General features: G+C 58.4%; 2 protein-coding genes across 3 annotated transcripts; both read right to left on the minus strand.

Annotated features, from left to right (window-relative positions):
- Positions 1 to 596: 596 nt before the first annotated feature.
- LOC134501823 (programmed cell death protein 4-like) lies at positions 597 to 6,439 on the minus strand. Its single transcript, XM_063309792.1, has 11 exons — positions 6,288 to 6,439; positions 5,497 to 5,776; positions 5,284 to 5,381; positions 4,879 to 4,992; positions 3,657 to 3,878; positions 3,470 to 3,567; positions 3,179 to 3,293; positions 2,341 to 2,448; positions 1,995 to 2,105; positions 1,705 to 1,844; positions 597 to 1,420 (listed from the first exon to the last, which is right to left on the minus strand). Exons 1-11 carry the CDS (start codon positions 6,354 to 6,356, stop codon positions 1,369 to 1,371), a joined length of 1,407 nt encoding a protein of 468 aa, XP_063165862.1. The 5' UTR covers positions 6,357 to 6,439; the 3' UTR covers positions 597 to 1,368.
- A 3,129-nt stretch (positions 6,440 to 9,568) lies between these two features.
- On the minus strand, positions 9,569 to 18,106 carry CCDC142 (coiled-coil domain containing 142). 2 transcript variants are annotated; one of them, XM_063309842.1, is made up of 10 exons: positions 17,862 to 18,106; positions 16,032 to 17,372; positions 14,975 to 15,061; positions 14,638 to 14,796; positions 14,373 to 14,530; positions 14,024 to 14,164; positions 11,981 to 12,095; positions 11,547 to 11,664; positions 11,261 to 11,469; positions 9,569 to 10,856 (listed from the first exon to the last, which is right to left on the minus strand). In XM_063309842.1, the coding sequence occupies exons 1-10, from the start codon at positions 17,974 to 17,976 to the stop codon at positions 10,594 to 10,596; spliced, it is 2,706 nt and encodes a 901-aa protein (XP_063165912.1). In that variant the 5' UTR covers positions 17,977 to 18,106; the 3' UTR covers positions 9,569 to 10,593. The 2 variants fall into 2 exon arrangements, with proteins under 2 accessions (XP_063165912.1, XP_063165911.1); XM_063309841.1 differs by having other exon boundaries at positions 11,547 to 11,724.
- Between the last annotated feature and the right edge of the window lie 414 nt (positions 18,107 to 18,520).

Raw genomic sequence — 18,520 nt, forward strand, 5'->3', positions numbered from 1 at the left:
ACCTGGCCTGCTCGGCTCCCGCGCCCAGAGGTTCAGCCGGCGCTGCCACCGGCGACAGGGAGGCCCGTCTGGGACAGCAGCAAGGGAAAGCCAACCATTTGGGGCAGGGGGCGGCTTCGCAGCGCCCAGTAGCCCACCTTAAGCGGGGGCAGCTTGAGGAAGCCAATGCCGAGTTTGGCTCTCCCAGACGCGGCCTAACAGCAAGGCATTCGCGGGCAGGGCTGCGTCTCTCTTCCCACCCCCTCCCTCCCGGTCAAAACGTCGGGCCCATTACCTAGAAGGGGCCTGCGCAAAGGACGGTCTTCTTCCAGAGCAGCCAGTCCTCAGCTTTCCCGTTGTTTTTGCTTTTCCCCGCCATATAAATCCAGAATTTGAGTTAACTGCGCATTTCACATGAAAACAGCCATTAGGTTGGGCCTATTCAGTGAGTAACATGCAAGTTCCAACTGCACTTGGAATACCATACATTTGGAGTTATTTTTCCTTGTGAAAGCCCTCTCTCCATACTTGGTCTTTCGGCTACATTCACTGAACGACCTCCCCACGAGCTCTCCCCTCCTGCTATTCCCCTTGCAGCAAGAGACAAGACACCTGAGGCCTTTGGGTACACAGTTTATTTTGATTTCCCATTAGACTCACCCATCCCTACCACCTTTGCCTGCAAGACCATTAAGCAGTTTGGTGCAACTCCCTCCCACGCGGGTGTCCCACTTGCTCCACTTCTCCACCCCTCTGCCAACCGTGGATAGCGCCAAGCAGAAGCAATTCCCCATTAACCTGAGACGCCCGAAGGGGCACGGGCAAAGTTGGCCCCGCTGTGCTCGGCTGCTCTCCTCGACCCTCAACCCAGCCGGGCCGCCCCTGTGCACCTGTGGGTGGCAAGAGGGCTTCGAGGTGTCCTCTGAATAGAAGGTTCTTTGGCTGCGGGGAGGCCACCCGGCTTCTGCCTGCCCTTCCCCACAATGCCTTGGAACCAGCTGTCAAAGGCAGGGACCAACCGCACTGCGCTAGCCAGAGGCTGCAGGGGAAGGATGCCTCTGCCTTCTCCAGCCTTCCTGAGATGCATCTGCTGGTGGCAGCAGCACCATGGGGGGTGCGTATGCACATGTGGAAATGCCCTGCAAGAAAACAAGCCTTTCTCATTCTCCTTCCTCTACCACCCCCACCCCCGTCCCCACTGGTCAAGACAGAACTGTGGTTCACCCAGCTCACTCCCGATAGACCTCTACTGCCTGCTGGACGCTGCTCGGGGGTGGAGGCGATGGTGGGTTTTCAGCAAAGGCTTCCTGGCCCCTCTGATAAGACTGGTAGGACTGGCTGGGTTGAAGGCATTGCTGGGGAGGGGAAAGGGGTGCTGAAAGCTTCCAGTTACTGCTTGATTTGGCCGCCGTCTCCTTCACTGACAAAGCGCTTCCGGCCCCTGAAAAGAGGAAGGGCAGTTAGAGGCTGGGGCAGAGTGACCATGCTGCTCCTTGGGCTGTTTGCAAGCCACCTGATCCTCTCATGTGTCTCCTGTTTCAACCAGACCCCCATCCTGCTGTCTCCTGCGCCCACAAGCAGCAGGAACAGCCCTTAAAGAGGAACACCTAGGGAACAAAACTTTTCTAAAATGGGCCAAGCAGCCATTCTGCAGATTGGGGGGTCAGTCCATCCAGAAGCCGACGCGGTTTCCGAAGCAGGTGGAAAGAGTTTGGTGGGACCTACCGGGCAGGGCAGGTCTCTCTCAGCTGCCTGGTAATCACACCCTCCTCAAAGCAGAGATCCACCATCCGCTCAAGGATGCTGTGGGCCAGCGGCACATCCAGACTGATGTCTCCAAGCTCATTGTAGACCCGCTGGAAACCCTGAGAGGGAGAGGGAGAGAGGCTTGCAGCACGCAGGGTGACAGGAACTACAGCCTTTTTGAGGGACTGCAGGTGGCACAAAGGCTGGTGTCCCATGGGCAACTAGGCCTTGGGGTACATGAGGCAGCTGGAGCATCTCCAGGGTCTTACTCGGTTCATCTGATCCAGGGTCACCAGCCCAGTCTGCCACAGCACGTTCAGCAGCTTCACCATCATGGCAACGGCTGTGTCTCCTGAAGACTCCATCACCATCACCACGGCCTGGCACGAATGTAGGGAGGAAACTGCCATGAGTGCACATGGATAGGAGGCAAGGCAGTAATTGCTGACCATCAGACCAGAGGCCAGCAGACAGATGTTTGCCCAAGCAGATCTTGGTAGGCACCAGCATGGAGAGAGGGCCCAGAGCGCCTTGTGCTGCGCTTGGTGAGCTGAATCATGGCCTGCCCCCACTCCCTGGCTCCAGAAAGGTTCATTTGCTGCCTCCCTTCTTTACCTCATAGACAAGCTCATGGTGGAAGTGGGGCACCTCGAGTTGGCGTAGACAGCGTTCAGCCTCAGACACCTCTCCTGACAGCAGGTATTCGCGTAGGAGGAGGTTCATCTGGGGTGGAGTAAGAAAGGAAGGAGTCAGGGGCAGCAGTCCAGCCCAGGCCTCCGGTGCACCTTCTTGAGACCTTTTGGCAGGCAGAAAGGCACCCCAGGACACGAGGGCCGTGCCTCTTCCCAGACCACGCATGCTTCCACACACGTTCCCAGCACCTGCTGAGGTGCCCGTGGCCCCTTTGGCTGCTCCGTCTCCTTTGTTCTTTTTATTTGGGCATGACTTCCTGGGCGGGGAGCCGCTCTGTGTTTCAACAGTACATTTTAATGAGGCTTTTGAACTAGGTATGTCACTTGCCAGTTTAGCTATTTTCAGTACAAGCCTGAATTCATTAACTGATAAAAACTGCTCCTGAATTGGTTCCTTATTCTCTCTCATTCCCTGATTAGCCAGGGAGACCCACTAAGACCCCTGCCTTGCTCACATATCCTCCAGCCCAGAAGGTGAGTTCCAGCCAGAGACCGCTCTGGTTCGTAAGATCTGCATGGACGCTCAGCCTTGCAACTTCACTGCCTTCACCTCCCTGAGGTGTGCAGGACTTTGCTTCCTTCCTTGAGCAAGGAAGGCATGGATTCCCTCAATGCACCTGGCCCCAAACGCATTCCTCTGTCAATCACCCCACCACAAACCCCATGCAGCTGGCAGAGGGCTAAGCATGCAAGGGCCACCCAAGGACCACTGGAGAGGCAGGTAAGGGCAGACCTGAGCATCCCCACTCCCAGCTCTTCACCTCCTTGATCAGATGCTTGACGGGTCTCTGGCCACCCCCAACGCCCCACACATTGTCCAACCGATTGACATCTCGCTTGATACGCAGGAGGACGGCAGCGCGATCCAGGGCGGCCCTGTAAGGGAAACATTCAGCAACAGACTGGAGGGCCAGCAGCAGCAGATCAACCAGGGTGTGTGCTTGTGTGGGTCTCACACATATTCCCTCGGGGTGTTAGCACAGAGGGCCCCTCCCTTCACCAGGCCAGTAAATCCAATGCTTGCATCACATGCATAAGATAGGCCCTCTCACCGTGCGTGCTCACAGTCGACACGCCCCTTATAGCGCTCGAGAAAATCAAGAGGGAGCGCGTGGTCGGCCACAGCCCGGGCGATGAACTGACCCAGCATCTGCACGGCAAGACAGGGACCACAGGGTCAGAGGCCAAGGGGCCCAGAAGAAGGAAGCCCCCTGCTTCCCTTTCCTGGGCAGGACTGACCTGTGGCGCCTCTGGTGTGTCAAGAATGAGGTCTGGGAGATCATGCAGCATCCCGTCAAAAGCAGCAGCGATGTCCTCGGGACTTAACACCTTCCCCACCAGGTCAGAGAGCAGGCGCGAGGTCAGCTCCCGATGGCTGGCCTTCCCCTCCAGAGAAAGCACCACGGCCAGTGAGGACACGGCTGCCTTGTGCCCCCCCAAGTTCAGATTCCGAAGTAGCTCCTGCCAAAGGAGGGAAGAGGTGCTGGGTGAAGGGAGCGCCTCTGCCCACTGGGCCTGTTTGACAGAGCCAGGTTTGGCCTGGCCAGGGCCCCGGGGCCCATCCCGTGCTTTCCAAAGCCCTCTGCAAACAGCAGGGACACTGTGCTTACTTCTCGACAAAAAAGGTTTTATTCAGGTCACAGGAGTTGTGCTGGCAATTAAGGCAAGATTATCTTCCAGGATAATCACATTATTTAAAAAGCATCTCACAAATATTAACACAGAGACAGAAGTTGTTATGATTTCTCCAAAAAGCTAAAATACACAGCAGTTCAAACTGCTTCAAGTAAGTCAAACCGATTATTATAAAGGGACTCTCTATGTTAAAAATCCTATCAACTTTTCAATCTATACAAGAACTTGACTTTTAAAAGCAAACCCATCAGGTTTTTATGAAGCTTTGGCTTCAGCACAAGGGATTCTAATACCAGCCACCCAAAAAGCTCTCAGGACCTAGAGGATTGCAACTCAGCTACTTAATTTCCAAGGCTCAAGGTCCTGTTTCCACCAGCCCTTCTGCTGGGATACCCGTCTGTCACCAAGCAGACTTCCAAGGTGGCTGCACACAAGCCAGGAGAAATAGGGCCGAGGAGGAAATAGAAATAGGCTTGGGAAATAGGCTTAGAGGAAAACAGAAGGGAAATGGCAGGGCAGATCCCTGCTCCAGCCCGAAAGAGTCCATCGGTGTTTCTGAAGCTGGCCTTCCCTCACCCTCTCCCTTTTACGAAGGCAGCATCTTCCCTTCCGTGCTTTTTCTTTCAATGTCTCAACTGGCTTTCCAACAGAGCTTTCTGGACCCAGGGGCTTACCAAGTAACCCTGTGCATGGTTATCTAACCTGGGGAAAAGGACCCTAATCAGAGTGTCTGCTGGGGTGGGCATGGGTGGCCCAGGGCTCCCTCCTCTGCTACAGCTCCCTGCCCGGAAGAGGCTTTGGAGAGTCCTCTCCTCCTCGCACTCACCACCACTTCCAGGGTGTCTCCGTGCTCAAAGTACTCCAGCACCATTGGCTGCACGGTCTTCTCCAGCTCCTCCTCCTCCAGCTCGGGCACCACCGTGGCATAGACAGTCTTCCCCTAGAAGAGTCCCAACGTAAAAGGCAACTCCTGGGCCTCCTGCAGAGCTGCTTCCTGGCCAAATAGCATCAGCCCCGCCTCCTCTGAGCCAGACCCCTCAGGGAGGAGGAGGAGGAAGAGGAGGCGGCCGCATCAGCAGCTTCTTTCTTTGTTTCACCCCCTTCAGCTGCAGCTCCCCAGCCCTGCTGCATGGAAGCAGCTTTGCCTCAGGTGCTTCCATGCCTTTAAATCCAGACTCCCTGTGGATGGCAGCACGCTAAACCTGCACTCACACCCAGCTTCGAGCAGTACCTGTGCGGCCTCATCATAGTTGGGGTCCCGGGCATCCGGCTCCTGGTAGCTGTAGACGACCCCAGGTGCTCCCCATACGCCTTTGCCCCCTGCCCCACCTAGAAAGACAGCATGCTGTCAGGCATCCTCCCTCTGCAGAATCACCCAAGCCCCACAGCTGTTTGAGCAAAGGGGGCTTGGCCAGGCGAGCTTCTGGGCCGGCAGACAGGATACCTTTCTTGGGCAGGCCTCGGCCCTTCCCCATGCGGGACTTGCGGTCGTGGTTTCTGCCCTTTGGGCTGCTGGGGTCGGGTTCCTGCTCCCCCTTTTCGGGGAGGGCCTCCCTATGAGAATCGCGGGAGGAAGTCCGTCGCACCCTCCGCTTCCCCTTTGCCTTCAGCCTGGCCTCGTGCAAGGCCTTCTCCTGCAGGCTCCACGGCTGGGCCTCCCCTTCGCCCCCGTCCAGCTCCTCCGCCAGGGCATCGTCCACCTCGCGGCCCGCCTGGTCCGGGACCTGGGTGCCGCGCGGGAAGGGCAAGCAAGAACAAGACAAGGGTTCACGCTGCTGGGGAGGGCGCGGATGCGCCGCCGCCTCGGGGTATTCTTCCCCCAGGATCGGGGTGGGTGGGGAGCGGCAAAGCAGCTCAGATCGGCGAGGAGGCTGCCACGTCCGGAGGGAGCCACAGAAGAGAGGATGGCTCCGTTACGCGAGCGCTTTGCTTCGTTAACGCTGGCGAGCGACCGCCTGCTGCGGAAACCTGGCCCCGGAGCGGGCCGAGGGTAGGCACGACTCACGGGCAGGGCGGCGCGGGAGGTTCCGCACCGCGGGCCCTCCAGGCAGGGGAGCTGCTGCGCTCTCTCCGCCGCGCGCCCGCAGGGCAGGGCACGACAGGGGCGCCGCGTGGCTCCGGCCTGGCTCCGCGCCCCGTCGGCCTGCGGGAGGGCGGCCAATGGCAGTGCCGGAGCGGGGACCCGCCCCCGCCCGGGCAGGGGGCCAAGCGCGCGGGGCGGCGCGGGGTACTTGCCGGCGGGAAGGGGGCGCGGTCGCTCCGCAGCAGCTCGCCCGAGCTGGCCGGGATGGCCGAGGCCGACATGAGGCGCGCGAGAGAGGGCCGCCCAGCGCAGCGCAGCGCACCGCCGCCGCCGCCCCTCCCAGGCTCCGCAGGGGCGCCGCGCAGGAAGCGCACCCGGAAGAGGCAAGGCCGGGCGCGCCGTGGCTGCCGGGACTTGTAGTTCGGCCAGCGCGGTGCCCCCCGGCGGGGTCTCTCCGCTCGTACTCGCGGGTCCGGGGAGACCCGCCCCCGCCGCCCGAGCCGCGGGTCACACTGAGGAGCCGCTCTTGCTGTTGGGAAGCTTTAGTAACATCAGGCCCCAAATGGGAGGCTCTCCTTCGGCGCCTTCCGTTACCGAAGGAGAGAGGGGCTCTCGCCCTCTTTGCGGCACAGCCTGCTAGTGCTGAAAAGGCTCCTGGCACAGATCCTGGCTGGCTGGGGGGATTCTGGGAGTTGAAGTTCACCCATCTTCGAGCCGCCAAGGCTGGAAAAGCTGAGTCTATTCAAGTATAGTGGACAGCTCTGAAGACCTCCATGTGCCCCCTCCAAAGGCAGCTTCTGTCTGTCTCTGGGGCAGTCAGGAAAGCCCTCCTGGGCCCAGCCGAATCCTCCTGCTGGATCTTGCCTTGGCCGGCTCCCTCCTCTGCAGTGTCGGAGGACTGCTGCCCAGCGTCCCTGGGTCTCCTCTTTTGCAAGCTGGGCTCCTCCAGTTTAGCTTCTGCCCTTGGGGCGGACCTCTGAGCCGACCTGTTTGGCCTTTTTGAGCTGGACATGGGAATCCACATGGGGCCTGACCAGCTGCTCCTTGAAGGGGTGTCTCAAAGCAGCAGTTGCCCTGCCTCAGGCTGTTGGGTCTGGCTGACTTACACACCTACTAGGAGAACACTCAGATCATTTAAATCTACCCTACACCTTTGTCCAGCAACCATCCTCACCCTGTATTTGTGTCTGTCTGTCTTTTTTCCCTCCCCAGATGCAGGACTTTTTGTCCTTTCTTGTTAAATTTCATCCTGTTTGTGGGTTTCTGAGCCTTTCTAATTCTTGCCAAATATTTTTCTTTCCCAAAATGTTAGCCTTCTTAGGTTCATGGGACCCACAGACTCCATAATCATCCCCTTAACTCAGTGTTTCTCAACCTTGGCAGCATGAAGATGTGTGGACTTCAATTCCCAGAATTCCCCAGCCAATTATGGCTGGCTGGGGAATTCTGGGAGTGAAGTCCACACATCTTCAAGCTGCCAAGGTTGAGAAACGCTGCCCTAACACTTTCAGGCAGGTCATTAGACCGCGTTGAACAGCACCCTTGAGAGTCCTGGGGCATTTTGTGCAGTACCGCCTCCCAGCTGATGGGGAGCCCCCAGTGAGTCCTCCCTGGGTGTGGTCATTCAGCCCATCATGAATCCATCTCAGGGTTGTATCATCCACCCCTGTTTTTTACTACTATAACAAGAAGTGCTGTTGAATGCTTTGTGCAGGTCAAGGTACCCTGGGCCTGTAATGTACCCAATGTATGAAGTTAGTAACTCTGTCAGAAAATGTGAGATCAGTCTGGTATGACTTCTCTCTGGCAGACCTATGTTGGCTCTGCCTAACCAAGTGTTCACAAATGCTTGTGGGCTTTTCCCAGCATGGATGTGAAACTGACTGGTCTGTATGTCGATGAAGATTCTCAGTCATCCAGGTGGAATTGTCTGTAGGTTGAGTCATGGCAACTGGATCTCTTTCTTTTTGGTTGAAACGTTTCGCTGTTTGTCCAAGCATCTTCTTCAGTCTGGGCAAGGTTGGTGAGGGGGCCCCATTTATGTCTTCCAGGGTGGATGCATTGTCCCTGCCCCTGAATGGCTGTTGATTGGGCCATGGAGGTGTGGATTGCCTTTGGGATGTCTTACTCCTAAATCCCTTGTTCATCCCCAAGTGGATCCTTAAGAGTGGCCTTCCTGGTGAACTTGTGATGTGGTCTTAATCTTCCTGGGGACTGATGACTGGTCTGTAATTTCCCAGATCACTTTCTGTGAGCTCTGGGTACATGAAGGCTTTCAGGACTAGAGAAAACCACAGCATACCAGAACCAGCTAAATGTTTTTATTTGCAACATTGCCAGATACAGACCATCCAAGAGCGACTCTAATGCAGTTTCTGTCCCATGCTAGGTCTGAACCTGACCAAAACACTTCTCTAGGGCAGTCTGTAGTGGGAGCTCCACCATTCCCAAAAGGGAACTTTGGCAAAAGTTGCCAAGAATTGCTGGATTTTGGATGAACTTTTTCAGAAGGTGGCCCCCACCCTTTCAAGATGGAAGGCAGGACCCCACCCACAGAGTGGTGTCAATCATCTGAATCCATCTCCTCACTTCATCCTGACTTCTGAGGAGCCAGGTGGGACACAGGTACACAACTCATCCTGGAAATTACCTGATCTGCTTCCTTAGAGACCATGCCCATCAACTGCTCCTGACACAGAATTCTACTTATCATTGCTCAGAATGTAAAACCCTTTTTCTCTTCAGATTCAAAGTATGTGTTTGGCCGGATATTTTGTTCCCCTTAAAATCAGGAAGCCCGGTGCTCCACGGTTGGGCTGGTCAAGAACAGCAACTCTGGAGCCCTTGGCCTTTGCAGGGTACACAGGCCAGGGTGGCATCACATGGGCTGAAAGGGACAGCCTGTTGCGCTCAGTGCTTGTGCTTCTCGCAGGATCACCTCTTGCATAAACAGTATTTAGGAACTCTTGGGAGGTCGAAACTCAGAGATTGAATTTGGCTGCATTTGCAGACCATACTTAGCAAATTAACCCATGTTCTGGGTCCACATACTGTGCCAAACCCTAAACTAACCAGAGGCTGAGTTCACACAGCAAAGTCAGCCAGGAAAAACAAACCAAGGATGACACCAGCAAGCATCACATAACAGAGTGAATCTCTTTGACTGACTGACCTGGTTAAGCACATTGTATGAACAGCGCAGCCTTGCCCAGAGAGGTTGATCTGCGGCATTGCACAGCTGAGGAGTCTGCCTGCCATAGCCCAGCCCCCAAGGTCCTTGTGTGCGACAACATTCTGGGGTTGCTGTGTGTTAACAACAGTCCTGGTCAGACCCTTTTTAACTGGAAATGGGGGGGGCAGGTTCTCCCTCGAGAAAGAGATGCTACCTGTAGAACAAACCACCTTGGGAGCTGCGAGGTATATAATAGCCTTTATTTCTTTCATTTTAGCCATTTGTTTTTCACACAAGAGGAAATAGATGTGAAGATCAGTAATCCACTTCTGCCTAGCCCAAACCTCCAAGTATATCGTTCACAACCAGCCTCCAGAGGCCATCAGGCCAAGAAGGGGCTTCTCAAAGGCCCATTGGCAATCGGACACCTGCCTGGACCGGCCCCTGGCCTGATCCACCTCCTTTGGCAGCCCCATGTCAGTGTCCAGATGAACCACCAAAAGCTTCAAAAAAGCTGTTGCAGCAACCCACAAGAGCTTTATTGTGTCGAGAGATAACAACTTTTGTTAAGGCACAGAGGTTGGATGTCTAGAACGACACCCCCCATGGTCATACGCAGATGGGTCAGAGGGGAAAAGGATACTGAACCTACAGGGCACCGCCTTCTGCCAGTCAAGCCTGGGGGGAGGAAGTGAGGCCTCATAAAAGGCACAGCCAGGGCCAACAAGCTGCACATTAAGAGGCCATAAGATCTGTGCCTTTCCTGCAATGGCAGGCAGGGGAGGCCATTGAGGTGGCTATGTTTTCGCATCACCTGGAACAGGCCTCCTCCCCCTCCCAAACGCCCCAAGAAACACCCCAACTGAGTTTATTAGTGCCCCAGATGCCCCCTAAGGGATGCTGGCAGCGGAGCTAACAGGGAGGGGGTTCCTGCAGGACCGAGCCCTTCACCGGCTCCTTGCTCTTTCGAGCAGAAAGTTTGGAGCCAGTCCAGTTGCCCCAACCTGTGCCAAGGTCCAGCTGCAGCCTCCCTCAATCTGCCAAATGCCCACCCCCAGGAGGAGGGCTCTAAGGCCCTGGGGTTGGAGCACAAGGCTTGTTCTTGCGGATTTATTCCTATTCCAAAATCAGGGGTTGCCGATTACCACGTTGCAGAAAGTACAGGCAGAGAAGGGAACCAGGTGGGCTGCCCCAGGGCGAGAAAGGCCTCCATGGGAAGGGCTGGGTTCCTCTCCACACCTCTGGCTCCTGCTGGAAAGGCTCCAGCAGAGCAGAGGCCCTGAGGACTGCTTCATGCACGGCATGCAGAGTCCCGGTGCCGAAGCCACAGCTGGATCCAAGGCTGCTCAAGGCTCTGAAGGTTTGTTCATGCAGGAGAAGGCAGGCATCCTCCAGCGGCGGCCCCCGTGCAGCCGCAGCGCCAGCCACTCCTGCTGGGCCAGGCTGAGGTAGGTCTCGGAGCTGCTGGCCCCCCCGGGTGCATGGCTCAGCAAGTCAGCTGCCCAACTCTCTGGCGCAGCTCGGGCATGGACGGGCAGCCCTTCCAGGTGCTCCAGGCTGCTCAAGCTGCCTGGGCTGCCGTCCCATGACCGCATCCCGTCACGGGGGCCTGTGGAGTGGGGAGGAGGAGGAAAGGGACTCAGCTCAGAGAAAGCAGGCAAAGGCCACCAAGCAGGAGAGCCAGCCACAGTGCGGCTGAGGCGTCAGGACCCCTGGGCAGCATGGAGTCATGGGCGCGTGAAGGATTCCCACCCATTAGAGTGGAAGCACCAGGCCCCCTGGCCTGCCCTGAAGGCGGCTCTTTCCCAGCCATTTGAGGCCTTGGCGTGCCAGGCACATCCTCTGGGCTGGGACCCTTCCCTGGCCCAAGGCTCCAAACCCCGGCCCTGAGAACACCACGCAACGAGAAGACGCTCTTGCCACTGACCACCCCCCTTCCGCAGGGCTGTACGGATGAGAGGATGGGTACCCATCCTCCTGCCGGCTCTGCCTCCCACCCCCAGGTGCACTCACAGCACTTGTGTAGGGCATCCCAGCGGTGCAAGGGCAAGGCTGCTTTGCTGGGCTGCTGTACGAGGCACGCGATGGCATTGTCCACTTGCTGGAAGGCCCGGAGAGAGAAAACCAGCTGCTTCATCTCTGCAGACAGTTCGTAATCGTCCAATTGCACCACATCCCGTACCACGTCGAAGTCCCGCTTCAACTGCAGGGCTCCCTGGAGGCTGAAAGGATCAGTTGGACAGGGGAGCCTGTCTGCTGGACCAGCCCGGCCACAGCCCGCTCCCCCGGGCCAACTCACCTGAACTTGATTTTCTGGGCCAGTATATGATCCATCCAGACGTCCAAGAAAGCAGTTGTGACCTGGCTGAGGACTAGTGCCTGGGCATCACGGGATAGCCACTGGAGGCCCTGCAAGACTGGAGCCAGGATGGTTTGGGCTGCAGCCTGGGCATACTCGCTGGGAGCGGAGGGCGCCTCTGCAGGGGCAAGGCCAGGAGGGGGCAGGGGCAGTCAGAGCAAGGAAGCCAGAGGCTGGCGACTGCTGCTGTCCCTCTTCACCACCCTGCCTCCACCACCCTCTTCCCCCAGGCTCCCTTGGGACAGTGTGCGAATCTGCCACATACCACTACACATGCAAAGATGTGCAAAGCATCCTGCTGGTCTGAGGAATGGGGGTTTGGCTGGCCTGAACTAGCCACCGTTACAGCCTTGCAAAGGGAACACAGCTCCCACCTGCTTGGAGGGCGAGACGCCAGTATTTGCCAAGTGGCATAGACTGTCTGAAGACCCCCGCTGACACTTGTCTGCAGTCCAAAGAAAACAACTCCAACACGTCGTTTGCAAAAAGCTGTGGGTGAGAAAGGGTGGGCATGTGCAACCCAGGACTGCCTGATGCCCCTGACCCAGCCTACCCCCAAGTCCCATGTCAGGAACAAAAAGGGACTGCTGTGGGGCCTGGGGCTCTCTTTCATCTACTTCATCCTCCTCCATGCCCAAGAAGTCACCGAGGTCTTCAGAGTCACCCTTTGCCCAGCGCAGAAAAGAGGTTCAAGCCATCCAGTCTCTGCCTGAGCCCGCCAGTCAAGAGAGCCCACCTCCTCAAGCTGTCAGACCGCTCGGATCGGGACTTTTTTTGTGACATTCGGTTGGAATTGCCCTTCCTGCAGCCTGCAGTTTGGTGCAGCCGGGAGACGGCGAGGTCAGGCCAGCTGGGTGACTTTGGGCCAGTCCCTCCCTCTCAACCCAATCCACCTCACAGGGTAGTTGGGGGGAAAAGGGAGGGGGGAAAGTGTAGAAAGTGAGAAATATAAACTAAATACTGTAAATAAATCCACACTTCCGTATCCTGCTCTCTGGGGTGGCTGACAACAATTGTGAGCCGTTTCCATGGCCTCTTCTCCGGTGTCTGAAGAGCGCTTTGGCACGCCCTGCTCTTCCCAACCCCAGATCTGGCTTCTAGTCCTTTGCATTTCCTTATTGCCTTTCTCTGACCCAGTGTCTTTGCCTGACCCTCCTCAGGCGTTCCAAGCCAGAGTTCTCCCAGCAAAGGGTCACCCAGGAGCTCGGGGCCAGAGCAAGTGGGGAAGTCCGGGAAACGGGAGCAGGCGAGACCTCAGCCCATGTGGACGGAGAAGAAAGCCTCACGGTGATCTCCAAAGCACATACTACGCGCGTTCTCCTGTCTGGAGACACCCCAAACTGCAACTGCTGGAAGCGCTATTTGGCCACAAAAGGGCTCAAGGGGGAGCCCCCCCGAGAGACACCTGGGGAGGCTGAGAAACTCGGGCAGGAAAAGGCAGGCTCCTTGGGAGGGAAACCAATGGCAGAGCACCGTAAGAGGAGGAGAAGCGGGAGCCTGTGCCTGGAGGCGCAAGAGGACCAAGGTCAGCGGCTGGTAGCTGGCTCTCACTCTTGAAGACTGTCCACAGCCAGGGACAAGCCCAGCTTCACAGGGCAGGAGACCCTTGTGCCCCGATGGATCACAGAAGCTCAAGAATGACCCAGGAAGAAGGGGCTGCCCCTTTAAACCCAGCCACCCCCGACTCTTCCTAACAATCCATGTGGGAGAGGACAATGCTGTTGTAAGACACTGAATGGCTCTCCAGAGACTATCAGGCCTAGGACAGGAAGGGGGAGAACCTGGGAAAGCCACTGATGTTTTTGTCGATTCTTCCACTTGAGGGTCATGGAGTAAAGAGATAGGAGGATGTGGAAAGTGACCAGCTGGCTACCTAGATGGTGCCACTGAGACAGGTTTGTGTTCCTTGGCCGTGGACCATGCTGCCCAACAGAAGGAGTCTAGATGGCTACTTCTCATAAAGGCACACGTTCTGCAGGTGCCTCATCAATTCCATCAAGAGGACACTGAACTAGAGAAAAAGGGGGAGGGCTGGAAAAGCCTAGAAATAAATGTCAAGACAGGACCACCAACGCAGTAGAGAAAGGGACAAGCATGGTAGTGGATGCTAAACAGGACACTGAAGGGGCAAATCGGAAAGTGTTCTTCTTAAAAGGAAACGTGGGAGATATCTACACTCACCAGACACTGTAGAGAACGTGCCAGGAATAAAGAGCTGACCTTTGGGCATTCTTATGGGTCTGCTAGGACCAAGGTTCCTGCACAACAGGGGGTGGGAAGCCTGTGGCAACATCTCCTGACATCGCTAGACTCAACTTCTCATCAGCCTCAGATGACTTGGCCAACAATAGTTGGAGTCCAGCAACTCTTGTGCACCACAGGCTGCTCACTTCAGCTCTCAAGAGCCCTGGGCTTACTTGGATGCTGGTAGCTGCTGAGTGGACTTGCAGGCTCAGCTCCCGCTCCCAATGAGAGGCCAAGGGGCTCTGCTTCCACCTGTCCCCCAGGAAGGCCGTGCTCACCAGCACCAACATCTTCCTTGCTTCAGTCTTCAGCAGCTGCAAGAAAAAGTTTCTGTCCTTGTGGACTACAACAGGGGGTGGCCTTCAGGGTTCCCAGGTCAGGGCTCTCCTCAGCAACCCGTATCTTGGAGCTCTAGAAGGCATTTCCTCCAGGTTCAACTGGATGCAACGCAACCAAGGAAAACTGGTGCCTTCTTCTGTCAGCCCAGGGTCGGGAGGACTCAGGTTGGGTTCAGCTGCTCACCTGCAAATCTCCTTGTGTCACAAGAAGAAACTGGCTGAGGGACCAGGAAGCCAAGTACTGGTAGGCCTTGCTCATGGCCCAGTAGGAAGAGGCATGGCTGGTAGCTACCACCAGGGAGAGCAGCTGCTGGTGGAGGCTGGCAGGTGCAAGGCGACCCCCTGCGAGAAGAGAAACCAGCTCAGCCAGCACAGCAGTGTGGTAAGGAGCCCTCCCTGCTTGCCCCCTCTCCCCAGTACTGGGGTATAGAGCCAGCTGAAGGACCCACCTGGGTCACTGTGGAAGGGCTGGGCATCCAGGCATCTCATCCTGGAGGCCAGGAGCAGGAAGAGGCTCTGCAAACACCGCCCCGTCTGGCTGCAGGCCACAGTGGTGGGCTTGGGCAAGCATTTGTCCACAAGGCTGGTGCCCAGGGCGCGGCAGAATCCTGGGCAAAGAGGGATCAGAATACAGTTGTGGTGCCCCCTGAATATTCTCTGCAGCAGAAACCCCGGCAGCTCACGAACAGGGTGGGAATTAGCCCCTCCTGAGCCATCACAATGCCAGGCTACCCACAGCTCCCCTCCTGACTCCCTGGCCCAGCAAGGCTGCAATGGGGGCCCTACCTGGGTCCCATTGCCAGAGGGCATCACGCTTAAGCAGACAAAGGGCCACGTCCTTCAGTTCCTCCGCAGCCACTGGAGGCAGGCAAGCTGGAAGCAGAAATGGGTGTTTGTGGTGGTTTCAGCCTGGCAGGCAGGCAGACCCTTTGCTCTCCCTGGAAAAGGTGATAGAAGCCAGAGCTTCAAGGGGGCAGGCAGAGTCTCTGAGAGCAGGCGGGCGGGTGTCTGAGAGTGGGCGGGTGTCTGAGAGCGAGCGGGTGGGTAAGTGGGTCCCCTCTCCTGGGGTTGGGGACTCCAGAGAAGTCCTCCTCTGGCATCTGGGAGGTTGAGGCAGGAGGTTGAGGGGGTCCACCAAGAAGCAATTGCAAGATCCAGAGGTTCATCAAAGCGATGAAAGCGTATAGCTATGCAAACTCCACCCTGTACATAATTGCGTGCAACGTCACGAAGCACACACAAAAGGGGCCAGGTTGATGTCACGACGCACAATGCCATCACTGCTCCCGGTTGCAAAGCTGCCTCAGACACACGAGAACAAAGCAGGCACTCCAAGCAGAGAATGTTCCTGGAAGTGACCCCACCACGCCCCAAATGGAAAAACCCCAGTCAAGGGACAAGGCCAAGAATAAGTCCCATCGCGAGCAGCAGCATTCGCTCAGGGTGAGATGGCAACATTTTTTGCTGGGGACCACCCTGAATGTCGCATGCTGCCCCCTGAGCAAGACCAAAGTCCACTGAGGAGAATGAATCCCACAGAATATTTCCCTGGCAAGAGACACTGGGAGAGGCAGCCGCTGCTGCTCTCGCTGAACTTCTCGGGTCGCCTTAATCCGGACAAGGCATTCTGACCTTCTGCTGTGAGCATTTGTCTGGCCTGAGCAGCCCCTCTGGCAGGCAGAGCCCAGGGCCAAGGAAGACAGAGGGCACGCCAGCCTCGCCTCAAGTTCCCACTGAACCTGATGCCCTGTGGGGACCAGCCGGAGCTGCCTGCAACCACGCAGAACCTGGCCAGCCACCTGCTTGGGGAAGGGCTTCCTCATCCTGCCTGTCACCAGCTTACCATCTTCCAGGGCGTGGGTCAACCGCCGGCCCAGGGCAGCCCCAGCCCCCTCCTGAAACTGGGCCAGGGGCGAACAGAGCTCCAGCTGGCGCACCAAAGAGGTTGATGCAGCTCTCCAGAAGAAGGGCCGGTACTCAGCGTAGAGAAGTGCAGCCGCCTCAGCCAAGGAGGCATCCTGCCAGTCCGGAGACTTCCAGCTGGGCAGCGGGGTAGGGCCTGGGCCCTGTGCTGCATCAGGAGGCCCTGGGGGCTTCTCCTGCTTGGGCCGCTGCAGGAGGTGATGTCCCAGGCCGCCAGCAGACGCCAGCAGTTCTCGCAGCAGCACCGTGACCGCCACTTCCTCCTCTTGGCACAAAGCCTGCAGGTGCGCGGGGAGGCTGTCGCCTGCCCCGGACGGACCATCAGCCGTTGGCTCCAGATCACTGGTCCACACCTGCTGCCCAGGGAGGAGCAGCGACAGTCTCTCACCCGCCAGGCGTCCTCTTTCGGCTGCCAGGATGGCCAGCACCCTCTCCACAGAGAAGGCACGTGCCCGCTGCAGCCCTTGCTGTCCCAGCGCCCTGGGCTCCAGCTCGGCCCCGTGCAGTGTCCACTCACTCAGCCCCTGGTTGTAGCTCTCCAGTCCCTGGAACACCTCTGAGAGAAAGGCAGGGGGGCCACAGGCCCAGTTTTGCAACAAGGCCACCAGGCAGCTCTCCAGCAGGCGAAGCGCATGCAGGGCCAGCAGGAAAAAGGACTGCTTCATGCACTGTGCCGCCTCAGGCTGCCGAAGGAGCAGAGGTCCCAGCCAGGGGTCCCTGCGCATGTGGCACTGCAGGCGGTCCCAGTGAGAGGTGTGGACCACCAGCTCCTGGCAGAGTTCCTTCAGCAGGCGGCCCCCACCAGCAGTCTGCCCACCGATTGGCAGCAAAAGGCAGCACTCAGCTGCCATCAAGCGGCACACAAAGTCAGAAGCTGCTTTAAGGCGGCAGCTGTAGTGGCGAGCCAGGCGCAAGCAATGCTGGTGTCGCAGCAGGCCGTGCAGTGTGTGGTGCTGACGGGCCACGCCATTCCACCCTGCCCAGTAGGAGAAAGCCCCTCGGGCTGGATCTGGGGCCACTGGACGCACAAGGCCCCAGAAGAGGGCTGGCGTGCACAGGCAGCAGCTCATGCCCAGGTACGCCTTGTCCACTTGGGCCAAGTGGGCCAGGCCTCCAGGCAGGTCCTCCTCCTCCTTGTCCTCCTGAGCTGCGCTGCCAGGGTGGGCCAGAACCAGGCGGGACCGGCTGGAACAGACATGGGAGGGCAAAGGCTCTTCTACTTTGGGGAAGGGCCTGGTGATCCTTTTCCACAAGCCTGACCCTGCAGGGATACAAGGGGTGCTCTCAGCCCCTTATGAGAGGGCCCCCGAGGTTTCTCACCCCCTGCCCACCGCACAAGGGCTGCCCAAAGGCGATAGGGGGACCTGGGCTGCTGCCATTAAAGACTCGGGGAGAAGCTGGTGAAAGCACCTCCTCGCTGCCCCCCCCCCCCCGCCCTGCCCTTCAGCCTCGAAGGCCTCCCTGGACCAGGAGCCGTTTCCTTCCTGGCGGGGGTTGCAGGGAAAGTCTTGCAGGGGGGAACAGTGGGGCGGGGAGCCCCAGCAGAGGGCAGGCCCCAGCCCGCTTCCTCCCGGCGGACGCCCAAGACGACGTGAGGGGAGACCCGCCCCCAGGCTCTTTCTATGCCGGGAGCCGAAGAACCGCCCCGTCCAGCCCCACCACCCCGCCGCGCTTCGGCCGGCCGGTCCCGGTCGGGCGCGGGGACCAGCGGGGAACGAAGCGCCGCCCTCCCGCTTCCCCCTTGACTTACCAGGGTCGGCGGACGCCGCCGGCGAGGCCCCATGACCCGGCGGCCCTTTCCGCGGGGCGCCCCGGGCGGAGAGCGGCGGGAAGACGGCCCCGAGGGGCTGGGGGGCGCGGGACATGAGGACCCGCGGGGGCCGCAAGGGAAACGGCGGGCCGAGGAGCTTGAGCGCGCCCCCCGCCGCTTCTTCGGCCGGACCGAGGCTGCGGCCGGAGCCGGGAGCCCCCTAGGAACCGGACTCTGCTCCCGGGAGCGCCGTTGCCGTGCGGCTCGGCTCGAGGGGCGGGGCAGGCGGCCGTCACGTGGCCCGGGGGCTGGGCCCTCGCGCGACGGCCTGGTTCCCGCGGGACCGGTTTTTCCGGACGTTTCAGGGTTGCTTTACAGCAGCTGATTGTGGCATTTTGTACGCTGTCCTGAAAATCTGAAAAATGAAGGAATGAAGTCGCGGGCTGCGCAGGTGGGCGGCTGCGAGGTCTCCGGGCCGGGGAGGCTGAGAACAGGCGGATGTCCAGCTGCTGGCCGGAGTGCAGGACGGGGAAGGGGGCGGTGCGGACGCTCCCGGGCCCACTCCCCCCACCCCGCTGAAAGCTGCAGTCCCACCTTCAGAACCTCTCCTACACCAATTCAACCAAGTCAGTCGCTCCCGTGGTGTCTACCTGCAGTCA

This window comes from Candoia aspera, chromosome 8 (genome assembly GCF_035149785.1).
Source record: "Candoia aspera isolate rCanAsp1 chromosome 8, rCanAsp1.hap2, whole genome shotgun sequence".
Classification (NCBI taxonomy): domain Eukaryota; kingdom Metazoa; phylum Chordata; class Lepidosauria; order Squamata; family Boidae; genus Candoia; species Candoia aspera.

Bases quoted from the DNA above. Each gene is read 5' to 3' on its own strand.
- CCDC142 (XM_063309841.1), bottom strand. From the start codon at position 17,976: ATGTCCCGCGCCCCCCAGCCCCTCGGGGCCGTCTTCCCGCCGCTCTCC. The intron at 14,531-14,637 runs GTGGGTCCTTCA...CTCTTCTCGCAG, and splicing joins GCCCTTCCACAGTGACCCAG to GGGGTCGCCTTGCACCTGCC. The intron at 12,096-14,023 runs GTAAGCCCAGGG...TCTCACCCACAG, and splicing joins CAGCAGCTACCAGCATCCAA to CTTTTTGCAAACGACGTGTT.
- LOC134501823 (XM_063309792.1), bottom strand. From the start codon at position 6,356: ATGTCGGCCTCGGCCATCCCGGCCAGCTCGGGCGAGCTGCTGCGGAGC. The intron at 4,993-5,283 runs GTACTGCTCGAA...GGACTCTTCTAG, and splicing joins ACTATGATGAGGCCGCACAG to GGGAAGACTGTCTATGCCAC. The intron at 1,421-1,704 runs GTAGGTCCCACC...TCCTCTTTTCAG, and splicing joins AGAGAGACCTGCCCTGCCCG to GGGCCGGAAGCGCTTTGTCA.